This window comes from Meleagris gallopavo, chromosome 3 (assembly GCF_905368555.1).
Source record: "Meleagris gallopavo chromosome 3, MGAL_WU_HG_1.1, whole genome shotgun sequence".
NCBI classification, from domain to species: Eukaryota; Metazoa; Chordata; class Aves; order Galliformes; family Phasianidae; genus Meleagris; species Meleagris gallopavo.
In genome coordinates, this window is record NC_139406.1 from 7170996 (window position 1) to 7189886 (window position 18891).

At 37.2% G+C, this 18891-nt stretch overlaps 2 protein-coding genes across 5 annotated transcripts in view; one reads left to right on the forward strand and one right to left on the reverse strand.

Annotated features, from left to right (window-relative positions):
• Positions 1-18891, forward strand: part of DEK (DEK proto-oncogene) — a 44579-nt gene that overhangs the window by 17425 nt on the left and 8263 nt on the right. The gene's annotated exons all lie outside the window — the stretch shown is intronic.
• KDM1B (lysine demethylase 1B) overlaps positions 3074-18891 on the reverse strand; it is a 28789-nt gene continuing 12971 nt past the window's right edge. For 2 of the 3 annotated variants that reach the window (XM_085220124.1, XM_085220123.1), the window contains 11 exons: positions 17849-17923; positions 16371-16508; positions 14771-14942; positions 13593-13720; positions 12371-12502; positions 11988-12062; positions 10971-11087; positions 9891-10016; positions 8306-8428; positions 6526-6678; positions 3074-5944 (listed from right to left, as the gene is read on the reverse strand). In XM_085220124.1, coding sequence (XP_085076250.1) covers positions 5861-5944; positions 6526-6678; positions 8306-8428; positions 9891-10016; positions 10971-11087; positions 11988-12062; positions 12371-12502; positions 13593-13720; positions 14771-14942; positions 16371-16508; positions 17849-17923 — 1323 coding nt within the window. In that variant the 3' untranslated portion in view covers positions 3074-5860. The remainder of the gene's footprint in view (positions 5945-6525; positions 6679-8305; positions 8429-9890; positions 10017-10970; positions 11088-11987; positions 12063-12370; positions 12503-13592; positions 13721-14770; positions 14943-16370; positions 16509-17848; positions 17924-18891) is intronic. The other variant, XM_085220125.1, reaches the window with a different exon arrangement.

The following is an 18891-nucleotide window of genomic DNA, read 5'->3' on the forward strand; positions in this document are numbered from 1 at the left end:
TCATCTCGTTTGGTAGAAACTACCTAAGCCTGCATCAGCAGGCTTCCCTACTTAAGAGATTGTTGCTGACGAGCATGTCTTTGCAACAAGACCTAAAATTGTATGCTCTGTGACTTTTTTTTTTTCCCTCTGAAATATTTGAGTATTAAGAATACTTTGTAAATTTTAATTATAGAATTCAAAACACTAGGGGCTTCTACTTCCTCTAGCAGTCCCAGTTAAAGCTGTTAAGTTACCTGTGTCAAGTTTTATTGTGCTTTCACATGGGTTTTTAATAATAGTAATTTAAATCATGTAACTTTCTCGTGATTGGTATTTTAATATACCAGTCAGTTTTCATTTTTTTGGGTCAGGAAGTGTTTTTATGACAAATGACTTCCAAGTATAAATGTTTCTTACTGTGTAAATTCTTAGGAAGGAACAGCATGCTGCTATTTATTGTGTACGTGCATTCCTTGCCATTTTGGAATTGTGATGATGGAATGGAAATGGACTTGGCAACTGTCAAAGACTGTGTTACAACATCTTAATTACATCTAAGTGCAGTTCTCAGCTGAGAAGAAGTGTCTGAACTATTTCTCAGGTAATCCATTCCAGTCTGGCTGCAGCTGACAGTTCCACTGTGTGGAAGGCTGTGAGACCAGTACTAGAAGATACATTAAAAAATCTGTTATTCCTGATGCTACTGGATGTAAAACAAAGCTGATCAGAGCTTAAATTCTATACAAAATAGGCACAGAAGTTAACAGTGTGTTTAAGGCACATATCCTGAAAAAAGTTCAAGATCATATCCTGACCATTATAGTCTAGAAAAACCAGTCTAACTTCTTGGTTTAACTTGCTTACGGTGTAATTCCTACATGCCTACAGTGTGTTTGGTTCTTCTGTTTACTTAAGTCTTTGGTATTCATTGTTTTGGTTGGTGACCTGCAAAAACACATGTTAACCTGAATGGCTTGCTTACACAAGCAGCTGTTTCCATGAGTGATCTTGGTGTTTGGAGTGAGTGTGTGGGTCCTGTAGGAGAAAGAAGATGGAGGGGATTAGGTGGGGAAAAGGAAGAGTAGAGATTTGGTGGAGGGAGGATGCTACTTGTTTTTAGACAAAGAGCTGAGTTGGAGTTCTGGGGTTACCCATGGTATACTGCTCAGGTCTGCCTGAATTTAGAGTAGGCACCACTGAACAGGGCTTAAAAATAAACCTTCTGGAGCTCAGTGCTTAATTTGTAATACTGCCTTTAGCAGTCAGCATGGCAATTCTGGGAAGGCTTATCAGGTTCTGTGCTGTTTCAGAAAGAAGGTACCTCATGACTGCTTGGTAGATTTCAAATCAGAAAGTTGTATGGCAAATGTATTGCAGAATACTTCAGGTTGGAAGAGACTTCTAGAAGTTATCTGGTTCCAATCCCCTGTTCAAGTTGACTGTAATCAAGTAGTTTCCAGTGGGCCAGATGGGAAAAAAAGCAGTCATCTCAGGAATGTGTTCATTTTTTAGTTCTATTACTTTTATTTTAGCTCTCATCACTTAGAACAATGGAAAATCTGTAAGGTACCAGAATATTTTGTCTGGGCCCTTGAAATAAGCAATTTAATAAGTCCATGCTTCTCTTGCTGAAAATTTTTAAGAAAGTATGTTACTTTTGCTTTTCAAATAAATGTCTTTGAATTCAAAAATATTTGTAAGAGCAAGTAGCCAGAAGTTGTATATCAAAAATTATGTTCAGATGGGCCTTGATTTACAGGAGAAATGGGTTGATGGGAACATTATAAAGTTTAGCAAATGCAGAACCCAGCATCTGGGAAGAATAAGCCCATGTAACACTTTAGGTGGGGACAAAGTCATTTCTTTCTAAACAACTTTGCAGAACATTTTCAGGAAAGGACCTGGGAAGGAGCAAATGGTGATGCGTCCAGTAATTTGAATGGAGTTCACCTATATGATGAAGCCCCTGTGATGGAACACGGGGAGTTCACAACACTTGTGTAGCCAGTAGGTCGAGAAAAGCAAGTATTTCCCTAAGTTCAGTACTTGGGAGCCTGCTTTGGGATCGCTGTGCTCAGCTTTGGGCTCTGTGAGATAAGGAAGGTGTGGACATTCTGGAGTGAGTCCAGTGGAAGGCCACCAAGATAATGGGTGTGGAGCATGTGATGTACAAAGGGATGCTGAGCAAGCTGAGCTTGCTCATCCTTAGAGACAGGTAAATGGGGTCCATATTGCAGCCTGCAACTGCCAAGTGAGAGAGTAGAGAGCAGAAGGGGTGGGAGGATCCTCGTTGCTGGAGGTGTTCAGGCAGGGCCCTTAGCAACCTGCCTTACAGTGGCCCCTCTCTGAGAAGGACCTGCAACCATGTCCTCCCTAAAAATTCCTTCTGACTTGAATCATGATTCTATGAGAATGGATGAAATACTTTCCATTTCTTGAGAAATTCATTATCTGAGCAGTTGTGTTGCTCTGAAACATCTAATAACTTTGGCGTGGTGGAATAACAATTATAAGCTCCAACAGGTATTGTTTGGTGAGATTCAGAGGGTGTTTATCCTGCAAGTGTAATGGTCTTGGGCTATTTTATACAAAGCAGCTGGTTGGGAGGAGGGAGAAAACTTAGAGTCTCTTAGTAATAAAACATTTGTAGTTTTGTCCACGTCTAATACTCAAGTCTGCAACAAAATTTGCTCTCTTAGAAGAATCTCAGGCCATAAATTCAGTAACAACCTGGCCTCTCACGTGTTCTGTGGGATAGCACTGGTAGCACATTCACCATGCCTTTCTTCCCAAGCTTGTTCACTGGGCTGCAGCTTAAACTTACTACTTCACTCTCATTTATGAAGTAAATTTTAAGCTAACTTTTTAGAACTAAAATGAGAGAAAACAGAAATCTGTAACACCAGCTATTTTATTGACTGGGAATTGGGGGCAGTGATGCAATCTACTGATTTGCAGAACCCGATTTTAGAAGTAGCATTGGTATTTTTTTCTGCTTTAAAGATTCTCAGTGTTAGAATGAAATTACAGGTGCTGGGGTCCTGAAGAATGGTAATGAAAATTCAAGGAAGAAATAACACCACAACTGCCCTGAGGATACTTTCCAGTTTTATTCTGCTGCCATAACATAGTCACACAGAAGAATTGAAGTGTAACAGATCATGCTCTGCATTCAAATGTTTGATAACACTTAAACAAATCTGCTCAAATAAAACATTCCCTAGTTCTTTATGTGCAGGGAATAAATTAAACACAAAAATAAAAACACATACATGCTTGGAATAAAATTTGACGTGAGCATTTGAAAAAGAAAACTGGGGGAACATTAAGAATGAAGCCTCAGAACCAGCCTGATGTTCTTATATATTTTAAATGAACATAAGGTAAAGTGGAACATACTTATTTTCATTTACTCCTCAAACTCAAGTGCAGCGCAACACCATTTAAGTGCCTTAGCACAAAAATAATATACAATAATTAATAGACAGTTATTGATAAATTCATCATTTCTTATGTTAATGCTATAAGAAGTGTGCAGCAGCTAAAGCCAAAGCTGATAGTATTCGTTCATGTCCTCCTCTATTCTCTAGAGCATCATTTATCTACCTGCCAAGTTCTAGATGGATTTAAAACCCCGAGAACAAATTATCGGGATGGAGGCACATGCCTGAAATAAGCATGTTCATGCAAACTTTTCAACTGTAGAAATGAAGCTGTGTTCATCTTTCTAGGCAGTTTTTTCTTGAATAAGTGATTTGTTATGAAGCTGACAAGTTTTGACCAAGGTCAGCAAAAGCAGCCATTGAATTGAATTAATGTTTTGAGCTCGTAGCATTAAGCTTGTTTAGAATCATAGGATCAGTAAGGCTGGAACAGATCACCAAGATCCCATCACCCGTGCCCACTTAACAGCATCCTTCTGTGCCACATCTACCCTTTTCTTGAACACTTCCAGGGATGGTGGTTCCACCACCTCATACATGCTAAGCTAGGAAAGAAACTTGGAACTCAAATACGTACAGCTCTCAATCTTTCCTGCTTAAGTGAGCCTGTAATGTGTGGAGTTAACAAAGTGCAAATAATTACCAAAAGCAAAATCTGATGTTTGATTATCTTCTATCAAAGGATTTTGTCTTGCTTCTTGTAGCCTTTGAATTACAATTTAATATTTGGAAATACTTTTAAAACTGTACATACTAGCCTTTATGTAGAGAAAAAATTATGAACAGTTACACTTTTCCTATTAATCCGCATAATTCAGCTTTAAGAAGCAGAACAATATATATCTGAAAAACATTAGTTATATAAACATCTTCACCTTGTAAATTAGAGATTAAATAAAGATATTTAACAATATCATCGCTACTCTAAGAACAAATTATTAGCTATTTAAAAAGAATTGCATTTATTCAGTAGCATTTTTCTTAACGTTGCTTTTGTTGTTTCTAGTGATACAGCTTTATGGAAATAAGCACTGTTAAAAGCTAACAAAGCTTGCTGTGTCACTCTTACATGAAGAGATCAAAATATAACAAGAAGGGGGAAGAAGAAGAAGTGCTTACTATCCTTCCAGAAAACACGAGGCAGTAAAGTTACACGGAAGGTATGGCAGAAAGAACTAAAAGTTGGTTTTAATTTTTGTTTCCCACGAATACCATTTTAGTGGAACAGTATTACAACAGGTATCCTGATTGTGCCTGATTTCTACTGAAAAATACTTTGTCTTCCCCGTCTCGTGGAAAATCTCTTAGATAGATGCTTAGCCCTTACTGGATAACTCCCACAAGTTGTTTTTAATAATACTTTAATAATAAAAGGAAAAAAAAAAAAAAAAAACTTCAAGTCAAAGTGCATGCTACCTTGTTTCAGCCCTTCATAAAGTGTTAATATTTTTCCTCATTCATCTTCACTTATTTTTGAAATATGAAAGCTGAATGAGCTGTTGGGAACTTACAGTTCTTTTCTTCCCCCGCACTGTGCACTCATAGCAATAGTTAGTTCCTCTACTCAGCCCAAATGAATTTGGAGTTTTGTTTTCAAAATAATCTTAGAAATAGAGTATTCTCAAGCTATCCTTTTTCGACATGATCAGAAGCACTAAGCAAATCTAAACTTACCCTAATGTAACAAGGATTTCTCTGAATTAAGTAACAGGGAAAACATTTCTAAGTTGTTTTTAAAGTAATGTAAAAGTTAATCTTTACTTTCAAGTTTTTATTAGCTACAATAATCTATGATTGCACTGTAAACTGTTCCAGCAGTCTGATTTAAAGGAACAAACTTGATATTCCAAAGCCTGGGTGGTGGAGGCTAAGAATATGAGAAATACTGTAGAAGAGATCGTTGATTGCAAGTAGAAACAATGATAGCTGAGTGCCTTCCTACAGTAATTCTAGAGTTTGTCTGGGTTATTCAGGCTTTTGGGAGCAAGTTTGAACTCCTCTGAGCATAATCAACCTGAGAAGCACAGTTAGTGGAAAACTCCCATTCTCCCTTTACTAACTGCCAGCATTTTTAATGCTGTATGTTAACTTCATCTTACTTTAATATGACCTTCTGAAATGAAGATCTACAATATCATGACTTAAGCCACACACAGAAAAGGACTCGCAACAAAAGTTCCATTAGTTAAGCTGTGGCCAGAGACTCCAATGTCACTCTTGCTAGTGATATTTTAGATGAAAAAACAAAAAATACGTATCATTAGGGCTTAAAAGGGGAAACAAAAAGAGTAGGAAAAGGAAGATGAAGATTTTATCTTCAGGTACCATATACTACTGAAGTACCACTTGGAAAAAAGGCAGCAGATAGGAAACTTGAAGATAGTTTTTTACCCACAGAAAACAAAACATATCTATAAGCACAAAAAAATTCATAATTAAAATGCTGCTATTTTGCTGGCTTCTCGAACCCCACTCAGGTAAGCTCCTGTAACGGTCTGAGGAAAGTGCCTGTTTGTGGCCTGTATTAAAAAAAAAACAAACAAATTAATTGTTTTCTAGAGCTATTAAAACAAATATAAAATGAAAAGTTCACATCAGTTATTTTTTTACATGTGCCAACGTTTTAAAAGGCTATGGAAAACTTCGTTGAAAGAATTTTAGAGGAAAGATTGATGATTTTTCAGAATCTGCCAAGCAAGTCAACTAGCAACGTTAGTTGTTTGTTTTGCTGTAAGCACTTTAGAGAGACGTTGAAGTACTACTTCAAGGTAGAATGCACCCGTACCATCAGCACCATACATCTGGTATGCTACCCAGTAACAGAAAGATAATTTGACTAAAAATACAAGTGGGGAGTGTGTTCTTTTCATAGTCTGCTCTTACTGGTTATGCAGCTCACTCCCTGAGATACATGGTGAACTTCCTATGCCCAACAATAGGAATAGAGAGAGCTCTGTGTCAAAATGAAGAAACATCAGCATATTTGTGTAACAACATACTTACATGCTACCTTTAAGTTAATAACTGCTGGCTAGCAAAAGACAGTCTTTCATAAATAGTTCCTCAGTAACCTTAAATCAACAGTAACAAAGATACTTACTTCACCAGCAAAAAAAATTGTTCCTTGGATGTCTTCAGCTATAATGTCATAAGCTTCACCGCTGCCTCCTGTTTTTACAAAACTATATGCCATCTGGAGCCAAGGGTCTTTGCTCCAGCGAGTAACAAAAAACTTCACTGGGTCAGGAACCTCCTGTATAATTAGAGTGAAACTTATAAGACACAAAGAAGAGCTCACATTTATGTAGCTTTCCACAATCCTTAGGGAGTATGCAGTGTTATTATACTACAGATTGGATCAAATTCCTGAATTAAATCCCAGTTTTATTTATTAAGGCACTAAGCACTGAAGATAATTTGTTTGCTACAGTTGCCTGATGTTTGAAACATTACAGTTCCTCTGTTTTGAAGGCAACAAATGTGGATGTTGTATCAAACCTAGAAATACAAAGGTAAAAAAAATTCCCCTGTCACAATAATACATGATCTTGCAAACAGATAAAACACCAACATCAATGTAATTCAGCATGTTTGTGTGTGCAATGTAAGCTCCTTGCATCTTAGTAAGACATAATAGTTTGTGAATTCTAGTTTAAATCTCAAAATACAATTTCCATTTCACAAATGATTTTATTCCAGTGAAGAAATAAATTGACTTGTCTAAAATCAGAAACTGAACTGATTTGAAAACCAGAGTTAGGGAGAAACAAAAAGAAAGTCTGTAATTGAGCTATGATTGTAGTACTGTATTTTTTGTCACATTGCAGTGTGTAAGTTCCACTCCTTTCTACTAGAAAGAGCCTGAATAACTCTCTGAAGGCTCGCTTAGCTACAGCGGTGTCTTTCTTACCATTAAGGTGCTTGTGACAAGTAGATTGCCTCCTGCACAGCTTCTGGTATCAACAAATAGACAGTTCCATTCAGGTCCCCCTCAAAAAACTAATGTTCAAGCAAGCAAAACAATTCCTAGCCAAAGAGATACATGTGGCAAGTTGCAGATATCCCCAAAGGAGGTTTTGGTCTGGCCCTCAAAGCTACCTTGTCCTTGAAAATCCTGCAGTGCTGTCAAGAGATGGCTAAAAGTTCACAACTGTGTTAAACCATGGGGACAAAGACATGGGAATCGTCTTTCTAGACTAAAGCAGCACCAAACTGAAGACCTCTTTGCTTCCTGTATGTTCTGATGAGGTGAAAATAGCAGCTATGTGGACTTACATTGCCTGCAATTCTGGTAACTGTAAAGCTGTTACCAAAAGTATGTTTTCTAGGAAAAGAAAGGCTTTCAGATGCCAGAATTTTTCCAAGACCATTAGTCCCAACATCCATGAACATTAACACTGAGCATTCTTTGAGATGTAACTTACAAATAATTTAGCTGTAAAGTATTACAGAGTTTGTTAAGCAGAGTGAAAATAATGTTGTTCAGTGATAGCCATCTGCTTGCCCCACATTTGTCTGATTCTCCCGTTAGCGTTTGTCCTGATAAGCTGGTATCTGGATGGGGTAAGCAAAGGAATTTTTACCTCTTGTTTCTTTACAGTCAGGATTTAGGACCCTTGACTGATCATATTACTTGTACCTTTACCATAAGGCATCTCTGAAAGGGCTGTTTCTTACTAGAAGAATAATTTTCCCCCTACACAGCATCCGAATTTGGTTTTTACCATAGCTCAAAAGAAGCTTTTCCTCAAACACACAGGAAAAGAAAAATAGTCAAAAATATCAAATGTTTTCCTGTACGTCAAGAAGTAACACAATCAGAAGCTTTATGTCTGTTGGCACATTCATTCACATCTTTTAAGAGAAGAGGTTTTTCTTACCTGCTCCTTAAACAGCTCTCGAAGTACAGTCATACACTGTTGCAGTACTTGTTTGTCATCTAAATTCTTAATGGTTGTCACAGCATCTCCAGTGACCACTGACATTAAAATGCTTTGTTTGCCCTAGAAAACAAAATAATAGTATAGAATATCACTTCAAAATTTTCATTTTAATTACTAATTACTAATTTAAATTTTAATTGCTAAGACAAAGATATTTTTCAGCTACAGAATAATTTTTGTTCTAGACAAAATCATCTCTGATTCTTTAGAATAAAGGCTTCCTATTTTTCAGTGTTTAAGTTCCAGTTACTAACATCCTCTGCTATCTTGTTAACAGAAACTTGTATCAGTCCCTCTCACAACTCACAGAATTATCTGAAAACTCCCTGTATACCTATTGGAAGACTACACCCAAAAATTTGACCTTTGAGACAGACCTCTCAAACCCCCGTGCCAAAACTTCACATCAACTCTACTCCGGTTTCAAAAGATGGTAAAAGAGATGAGCTATTTAAATACTAGCTAGATATGTTTTGGATTGGAGCCAATGCTGAGTTCTTAGCAGCTGATTTTGGCCCAAGAAATGAAAGCTCAGTTCTCACGACGATTCCTTTCACTTCAGGAAACCTGCTGTGATTCAGTAGTTTCAAAGATTAAGCTGTAACCAGAGAATACTAGACAGATTCTCAAATCCTTTCACGAATTCTCCCTCTTTTATCTATACAATAAGTTCTTCTGTTAATAAACTTGATGGCTATCAGAGAATAGCTGTCAAGCAACTTAATAATTGTATGAGTGTTTCTGGAAAACATCGGCATGCTGAATCTCATATAGAATGAGCTCATAAGAATTAAGGAGATGACAAGAAGGCTACATGGAAAGTCATATACAGGTATTGATATTTCAATGACATAGCACAATGTTGACAGGATAATTTCTTTTCACGGTAAGCCATGAAGGTCCAGAAGAACTTCTAGTCAGGTAGTAAGCAGCACTTGTTAAAGCACGAAGAAGTAGGTTAAATGTGTAGTGTGTCTGCTTGGAACTGCCAGGGAAGGGAAACAGAATGCCAATACATTGGTTTGAACTGGTTTTGAGACTGACCCTGCAGACCTCACATTCATGTAAAACCTAGTGCTCATCTTCTGCAACTTCATAAAGTCACTTGGGCCAGTGCAAGCCAGTAAGTATTAATAAGCCAACATTGTCCTTTTTAGCTGGTTTAAGTAAGGAATTAGAAATCCTGAACTTGAACTGACAGACAGGCTTTTCCATCTTTGTTCATCTGTAGTCAGGTCTTAAATACTTGTTTTCAGAATAGCTTTGATACTAAAAGTATTAACATACTTATGTATTATTTTGTACCCAGACCTGGAAAAATATTCCCATTTACTACAAAGAAGTATAAATCAGCTTTTTCTTGATAAATAAAAGTGATTCCACTTCATTTAAAAGGAAAGGGGAAAAAAAAGTGGGGGGAAAGGGGGAGGAAGGAGGCTTACATTGTTCAGTAATTATTGCATTTAGATTCCAAACCAGAATTTCTGAAGGGCCAGCAGAAAATACAGATGGAGTATGTTACCTCTGGATCCATGTCATAGAAAACACTGAAGAGTCCACGTTGGCTGGAATTGGGTGGAACATGACCAAAAAAATCAGCACCTTGGATTTTACTATCCCAAAATCTATAAGGAAACTGCAATGCAATCTAGAAAGAGAGAGAGAGAGAGATGGAATCAAAGAATTTCATAGCACACCACAAAACTGATAACTGCTCATCTAATCGTTTTTCCCTTTTCTACTCAATTTTCAACACAGTTTTCTGAGGGAGTTTCAAAAAATAATATGTAAGCTGAAGTCTCAGAAATTGAAAATACAAGGAATTAAATTCACCATGAAATTCACTATGAAAAATGCTCAAATTTGGCAGAGTTTTTACAAGCCTAATGCAGAACTCAGAAATTCCCTGTAACAGATGAGGATCAGTGAATCTTGCCTTTAAATTTCCACATTGTTATAGGATGGTTTTGGGCATTACTTTCATTACTGTTTTATTCTAAGCACAGATCTTACGAGGGATCTTTTCAGGAGCAGCTCTCTTTTTCCACTAGGAAGAGTTAAAGGATCTTACAAGCTGGTCAAATACGCAGCTTTTGGTATTCTTCCAAAATAGTTCATGTATTCCCTAGGTCAAAATAGACCAGGACTAAGGGTATTATGAGAACTTTGGATTATCTAAGATCAGTATGAAGGTTTGCTCAAAATCAGGCACAAAAAAGTTGAAGCTGTGATTCTGTAACAATTTCTTTAAAAACCACATTTGAGATGGGAATTCTAAGAAATACACGTGAGCTCTGCTGGCTTCAGTAATAATTTACATTGTGATGGTTGAAAAAGAAATGAATACAGTTATTTCCATTGAATTTCACTAATAGTAGAGAAGTAGAAAAAAGTAAGCAGCTCAGCAAAGTGTTTTTTCTGCGCTTCCTTCCCCAGCCCCTTCTCCAAAAGCACAAATAGCAGGTACCTCACAGAAGATTTTGGATCCAAGTAAAACCAAATGTGTAAGCAAACCCGGAGAAATACTCCATAAAAGCAACAGGGGCCAAAGCAGCGAATATTTCTACGAAAAGGAACTGAAATATAATCTGAATTTGCTTACCTTCTCAATGACTCCTGCTCCTAAGCTATTAATAGCTTTAATTTTTTTTTCTGACAGTGGAGGATTGAACTGGATGGCATTTTTCTGAAGAAGAGCCAGTGGAACCGTCACTAATACCTGAGAGAAATAATTACAGTCACAATTGCAGCAAAAGCTGAACGCTGCACTTAAGATTAATAGAATCCTCTAAGGTATCTTGGATTATTCATGTATAATACTCACCAGATACCTTAACATTAGTGTCTGATTTTACTGCACATTAATGAGGAGCACATTCATTACATTCAAGCAAGAACAGGTGTCTCAGTTGGCCTGGCTTTTAAGTTGCAAATTGTTGAATTGCTTGTGTGAGTGGCAAGCCACGTTGGTAATTTTAATATCTCTCATAAACTATAGTCAATCAGACCATCAAATTAACAAAAAATTCTTTTTGAAAGGGGAAAGGGTCTTTTTTTTCCTTCACAGATTCCCTCCCTTAAAAAATGGTTCAGTAACATTAGTGATGTCAATCCTCTTTTGATAAGAACAGGTATAATTTTTAAAGTGATACCTAAAACATAATTTTCCCAGTACAAAGCAAATGAAGATGTAGGAAGTAAGGGTGACTGAGAGATAAGAGGTTGTTGAGTCCTGCATCCCAAAGGAAAACATTTCAGAGGGCAGATTTACATGTAAAAAAGGGGTAGAGCTGAGTAGGGAAGGGAACCAAGCAAACCATCACTGCAGAGACCAGATAAAAATCTCTGTGCTTCATATTTTTAGTTCTATTTTTATAGTCCTTAGTTCTTTAAATCAGGTAGTATTCAGAACTCAAGCATGTTCAATGAAAAATAGATTCCAGAACACCCAAATACAGATCATTGGAATGTATGAGTTTTCTTACAAATGTGAGAAATTGGACTAAATAGTCTTCTGTGAAAGGGCAAAAAACAAATAAACTAAAAAAAGGTACATGGGCTGTGGAAAATACTGTTGTTGTGTACTCCAAAATCCATAAACTTAAAGCATATTGGGTACCTTTTGTGTTCTCCACACAGTTCCATCTGCAGTAGTGACCTGTACTTCTTCACCAGAATAGTCAATACTCTGTACCTATTGAAATACAAATTTGTGTAATAGTTTAGACTGCACACCTAGGATGCAGAAATACAGCTGTGTTTTCAGTACCACAGATTTAATATAAGTAGAATTACTCGATGCTAATGGCAACATCAACAATTTAATTTCTGATCAGTCAGAAGGTTAACAAGAGAAATTCTGAACTTGTCCCCTCTTTTCTTAGAGATAAGTTGGAATAATTGCAGCTCCACGTTTGCCTGGTCAAAAAAAGCCCCATATACATGATTGGGTATGTCAAAATAAAGCAAGACAGGCATTGCATCAATATTTTCCAGACTTACTGGGAAATTTAACCGGATGTCCAGCCCTTCAGCCAACTTATCAATGATAGTGGAATATCCCACAGTTAGAAGAGTGTGATCTCCAGCAAACTGAGCAAAAAACTCATTATGGTCCCATGAGCGTGCAGATACCTGTGGACAGAACATAACCTAGCTGTCTCTACTGGTAAGGTGACATGGGTTCTAACAAAAGTCCTGTAAGTTAAAAACCACCCTAATTCCTTCCACAACTTTGGCAAAAGAAAAAAGAAAAAAAAAGTACATGAAAACATATGCCATTGTAACAAAACTAAACTGCTTATTTTCCCAAGGCCCCTAACTGGCTTATAATTGCTGGATTAAGTCATAATACGGCTTTGTGTCCAGCAAGTAGTTTTTAGCTCTGCTTGGGATAGGAAAAAAAAAAAAGATAAGTTGTACCAAAAAATGAGGTGAATTGCAGTGTACTTACTTCAGTTTTCTCTCTAGCAAAAAAAGTCAGATTTTATGGCCCTAAGACTTGGAATAAAAATGAACTGTTTCCCATTGTGAAGGGGAAAAGGAGATATTAAAACAAAACAAAACAAAACCTCAATAGAATTTGTCTCTATCTTCACAGGTTCTTCCATGATTGTTTTCACTGACATTCTCTCCCCAGCAGACTCACAGTACAATAGTAATATTTGCACTTGGCAGTCACCTCCTGGCAGCGAAGCAATTCTCAAACTGTTATTGAAATGACAATTCCTATCACTGCAGTTGCATTCAAACCATATCATATCGTCAACAGAATACCTAGGAGTGGCAAACTGGGGCCCACCGTCACGGTGTTGGAACATTTTAGAAGTTAAATGCTTTTATTCTCGAGATACCTAGCAAGGTAGAGAAGTGCCTCAGTTTTTTTAAATACATCTGAGAAGCAAAAGTCACACAACAACAACTGAGAAGGAGTAACTCTCTGTGAATCCTACCACCCAGAATCTCAGCAAAATGCACTATTCCACTGCAGCTTCTGAAAGTAAAGAGGATTTCACTGCAAGTGTGTCCTGAACTCCCATTAGATTACCTAAAGAGGTGCTGGAATTTATGTCACAATGCTTTTGAAGAACAAGTTAGGGATATAGGAGTAACTTAGGGACAGCTGATTGAGGCCACCTGGGGGATCAGAAGGCTTCTCCATGTCACTTGCAACACTGTTTTCCACAGAGCTCAACCATGTCAAAACACAGCTGTCAAAACTCACCTGAGAGAGATTGGTGCCACAGGCATACTCCAAATTACTGAGATGGAACTGCAGTACTTTTTCTTCCAGCTCACTGAACTGGATACCCGACTCCCGAATAAAGGCTTTATAGATCTCTTGTATTTTCTCTGTGAAAGAACGTGTTTCAAATAAGGATATATCACAGTTCATTGGAAGTTCTACTGCATTTCAGTATTCTCTTCTCTAGATCTCAAGATTTTCAGGCTTGTTTGTACTCAGATGTTTTTCTTCTCATAGAAAAACCACAAGATCTTTCTGATGATAAAATATAACTTTGTTGCTTAAACATAGGTTTATGTAAAATATTTTTTTTTTTCGAAAAGAAAATGTACATAGCTTCTGGAAGATATTAAAAGAATTATTAAAAAAATACTAAGCTCAACAGCATAGTTGGGATAATCAGTTGGGACAGGAGAGACATTAATTGCTTCACTGACATTAATATACAGTTCAAGATATTTCAGGGGGAAAAAAATCAACACTTTAGGATAACAGAATTCTTGCAAATAAATCCTGTTTAATTTTTTTTCATTCTTTTTTTTTAAAACAAAACAAGAAGAGATGAGGAATCTGATCCAGAGTTCACTGAAGAGCACAAAGCTATTACTTTTGTCTTATTCATCCCACACTGTAAAGATTTGGGACACACCTATTTCTGAGCAAGTCTGTTTGTTGTTGAATGTGCTTGCATGCTGTAAGTGGGATTACCAGCAGGGATGGGACCATTCTTGCTGTTGAAGGACTTTGATCAGGCTGTTTTTTAAACTGCTTAGTTATAAAGAATAGGAGTTACAGCTCACTGCCACCTGCTTCAGCAAGGAGCAAGTCAAGTATTTTGAACTACAACTGCAACTAGTTATACTGCAAAAAGCTACACTATTAAAACAAGATACTACACTGAAAGTAACATAGTATTTATAAAAGCCTTCAAATTCATCCTCCTTAGAAGTTACAAAGGACTTTTTGGTCTGTGAGTATACAAGTAGTCAATTGTCCTCAATAGGGCTAGGTTATCACTGCTGTATTAAACGTTAGGTGTGCAGCCATATATAGACACAAAAACGTCTGATGTAAAAGGCATTTTAATATAAAATTCTAAATTCTGACAGTTACGAGCACAGCCAACATATTCACTTTTAAATACATCTCCCACTTACCACCAAGAGGAACATCTTGATGTTGGGTTTTATCTTTTCTCCACTCAGAGACAACATCTAGGATGGCATTGAAATGAAAGTCCATACGTTTATCAATAGTGGGATCTGTTATCCTTCCACCTTCCTGGATCAAGTCACATTTCTCCCCCAGTTTGTGCATTTTAATGCCAAGCTTAAGAAGAAGACATTTTATTGCTTTATAAGTATGGAAAAACTACAGTGCCTAGCAGCTCAAGGTTATTTAAAGAAAGGTGAATCCCTCAGATTTAAATGATGTCAATGAAAAAACATCCATGGTCTTAAATAATAAGTCATATTAACTCAGACTCTTGTGCTCTGGAATATCAATAGCCCTTTCATCTCTTAGTTGTCCACAAACTGTTTTTCCCCACTCTTCTGTTATTTTCTGTATCGGAGATTCCTTGAAACCTCGTCTCCAACTTTCCTGTCAAGGCATGGGTAGCACAGAGATGTGTCTGGTATCAAACCTAATGAACGAGTTTCTTTCATTTTTCCTTCACTTTATTTTCTAATTGCCACTGAAATCAGTTCTTTTCAACAACTTTCTGATGCCTGATGGCCTAACAGTTCCCTGCAGTTCAGGCATCGACAGGATGCATCTTGCCAGTTGCTGCCAGCTTCTTTATCAAGCAAGCAATGAAAGAAATGGTTTTGAATCAAACCTAGTGTCTTTCTCTGCTTATCCAACTCATAGCAAAGAATTCATTATATTCTACACAGTCAGTCTGGAGATTCTCCCTAGGGCCTTGTTACTTAAGTGCACTCCAGTGTTTTTCACATATCCTTGCATATCTCTAGGATGTTGCTCCCCACTGCAGATCTCAAGACAGAGCTGTACTTTGCATGAAATATGACATCTATTAACCACATAAGGCAAGCACCCAACATGTATTCAAAAGCCACTACTCTTCTCCTCATAACTGAAGTGTTTTTTAAAAAATAATGATAATAAACCCCATCATTTTTATCCTTCATGACACTATAGAACATTAAACAGTTAAAACAGCGTGGGCTGGATTTACATGCCTCTCTGAATAAACTCCATATTCAAGTTCCACTGGGGGAAATTCTGCTTCCTGCCCAAAAGAATCAAGCTGTGTTTTGTTTGCAAAAGTATCTGTTAAACATATTAAGTGTTACTTGTTCAAAATCAAACTAGAAATGCAGAGGCCAAGCAAAGGCAAGTCTATAACCAAGCTGTGTATTACAACAGCACAGCAATAGCCTACCACAGTGATGTGTTTCTCAGCTCTAAAGTTTTGTCTGTACTAGAATCAGCAGTCTGCCAGGTGCCTCTTATATTTTTATCTCTAGAAAAGGGCAAAAAAAAGGAGTTTCTTCCAATTTTGAAGTGAAGCTGTCTTGTTTTTCTTTACATAATGTGCCTGAAACCATTCTGCAGCTCTTCTCTGTCCCTGTCTGTCACCAAAGATAGGACAGCAGCGCAGAGTTACTCAAAACGCAGAACAGTGTTTTAATCATGCTGTGAAAAGAGACTCCCACCCTTACCCACCCACCCACGCCCAGCTTCTAACAACAGTTCTGTAATGATAATGCATGACCACAGCAGAGAACCCACTTGCTCACACATTAGTGCCATTGGGTTGTTGACACATCCGTTGACGATTTGTGCACCTCTCCCAACAGTGACGCCTGGGAACGTCTTATCGTCCCACACTCGGCCACCAATTCTGTCTTTAGCTTCTAAGACAATGACCTACGACACAGAGCAGTTCAGTAAATGGTGAGAAGTGGCCAATTCCAGAGCAAAGGGGAAAACAAAACAAAAACAGAAGCAAACCAACAAAGCTAACAATCTTAATGCCTTATTTTCATTTCTTGATACAGGTTATTTATACATTTAAATTGTTATTTAAAGGTTACCCTTTGGGATATGTACGCATGTACAACAACTTCCTGGTGTAGGGAACCTGCTTTGGCAGGGGGGTTGGTCTCGATGATCTCTAGAGGTCCCTTCAAACCCCTACAATTCTGTGATTCTGTGAACTGATACTTCAAGAAACAATCCCAGTGGAAAATCTCAAAATATTTTTAAAAACACTAAAGACATGCTGGAAATCTCAGAATTAGAGTTCAAGGCATGCTGCACACAATGATCTGTGTGCAACATCCACCTAGGGACATCTATAATCCTTTTGGAGAAGTTTATTTCAAGGGTATTCCAAGAATAGCTCATTTGCATGTTTATGTCATTCATACATACTTCTTTCAGCATCCAGACTCAGGATGCTGGACTGGATAGATACTTTGTCTAACTAAATATATTTATTCTTATTTGCTTCTATCTAAATTCTTTTTAGACAAACGCTCTCCAAAACAGCAGAAAGCAATAGGAAAAAAAACATGTACTTGTATTTAAAAACTTGACAAGATATTTCATATATTAAAAAAATTGTCCTGCTAGTCAGTAATTCCATATTTTACTGCTGGAGAGCTTCCATTGACGGACAATGAGGCTGCACTACAATTTGCTATTCAGCAGAAAAAGAAAGAGTTTATGGAGCAATAGGAGCTAGGGTTTCACTTATTAAAAAAAAAAAAAAAAGGAAAGCAACATGCCCATTCATTTCCTTAAACATCAGCCCTGCAAACATTTAATTTGTAAAGAATACTGCTATTCTCTGATGTGTAAAGTTCTGTTAATGTATTGGGATCATACTGATAATAGTAAATGGAGGGGAAGGGAAATACGTGTGATTTGCCTGTTTAATAAACAAGTAGGTATACTAAAGTGAAAAACAGAAAATTCATTTAAACAGCAATTGCCAGCTACAATTGCATTATTTATACACAAATATCCCTGTCTTCCCTACTCAAATCTGCGTACAATATGCACTACTTGCCTTGTTAAGATTTAGATGAAGATAAATTCTGTCTTTAACAGAAAATTTACTCAATAAAACCCCCAATTTTGCCAGTTAATTGCGATGCTCCGTTCTTAGATGTTTCTAAGAACTATTTCTTTATTTTGAGGAAGAACACTTCCAAAGCAGAGAAAATCTGTTTTTTCAAGTAACGTACTCTGAAGTTTCTTACCTTAATTCCAAAGTTGTGTAGCTGTCGGGCTGCTGCTAATCCTGCTGCACCAGCCCCAACAATAATGACAGATTTCTATAAAATAATGTTCAAATACATAGAAGTGGTTAAAAACTAAAACATAAATGATAGCTGCAAACTTATTCTTCTTGCTAAGTACCCTTAGATTTCAGAAATGCAATTTTAGTTGCAGATGTCACAATTTCTTTTAACAGGAACAGTTCTCAGACAAATAACACACTTAACTTGTAACAATTCCAATCACAAATTGGGGCGATCAATAAAAACTTTTTTATAAACTGAGAACGCATGCAAATACACTCTCCACACAGAAATCAACTTTTTCTAGGGGGTTTCTATTACAGAATGCATTCATTATATAAATTTCTGCATTCTGTCATGAAAATTGCTTGTCATAAATATATACCCTTTAATCATGTCTCTTGCAAACCAGAACTTAATGTGAGTTTTCTCACCTATGGAAGCAGAGGTGTATTCCAGGATTAAGGCACAAGAAGAACCTAAGCATACTGCATGTTTTTCCCCCACGGTTCCCACCCATCTGAAAAGTTCGTAAAGAAAGTTCAAATCCAATGGGTTGGATTCCACACATATATGTGGGAATACAAACCTGGTTTGCCTGGCTGGCAAAACTCTCATCTCTGCTGTTTCTGTGAGCATTACAGGTAGATGAGGTTAGGATGGATATCAGAATAATTAGGCTGGATATCAAGATAGTTAGGTTGGATATCAGGGAAAACTTCTTTACAGAAAAGGTTGTTGAGCACTGCAACAGGCTGCCCAGGGAGGTGGTTGAGTCACCATCCCTGGATGTGTTTAACAACCATCTGGATGCGGTGCTCAAGGACATGATTTAGCAGAGGGTTGTTACAGTTAGGGTAGTCTGGTTAGGTTGTGGTTGGACTCGATCTTGAAGGTCTTTCCAACCTGAGCAGTTCTATGATTCTATGAGGACCATGTGAAATACGTTTGCTTTTAGAAGTAATTCCGACACAACTTATTGGAGTTAGAGCTAACGAGCA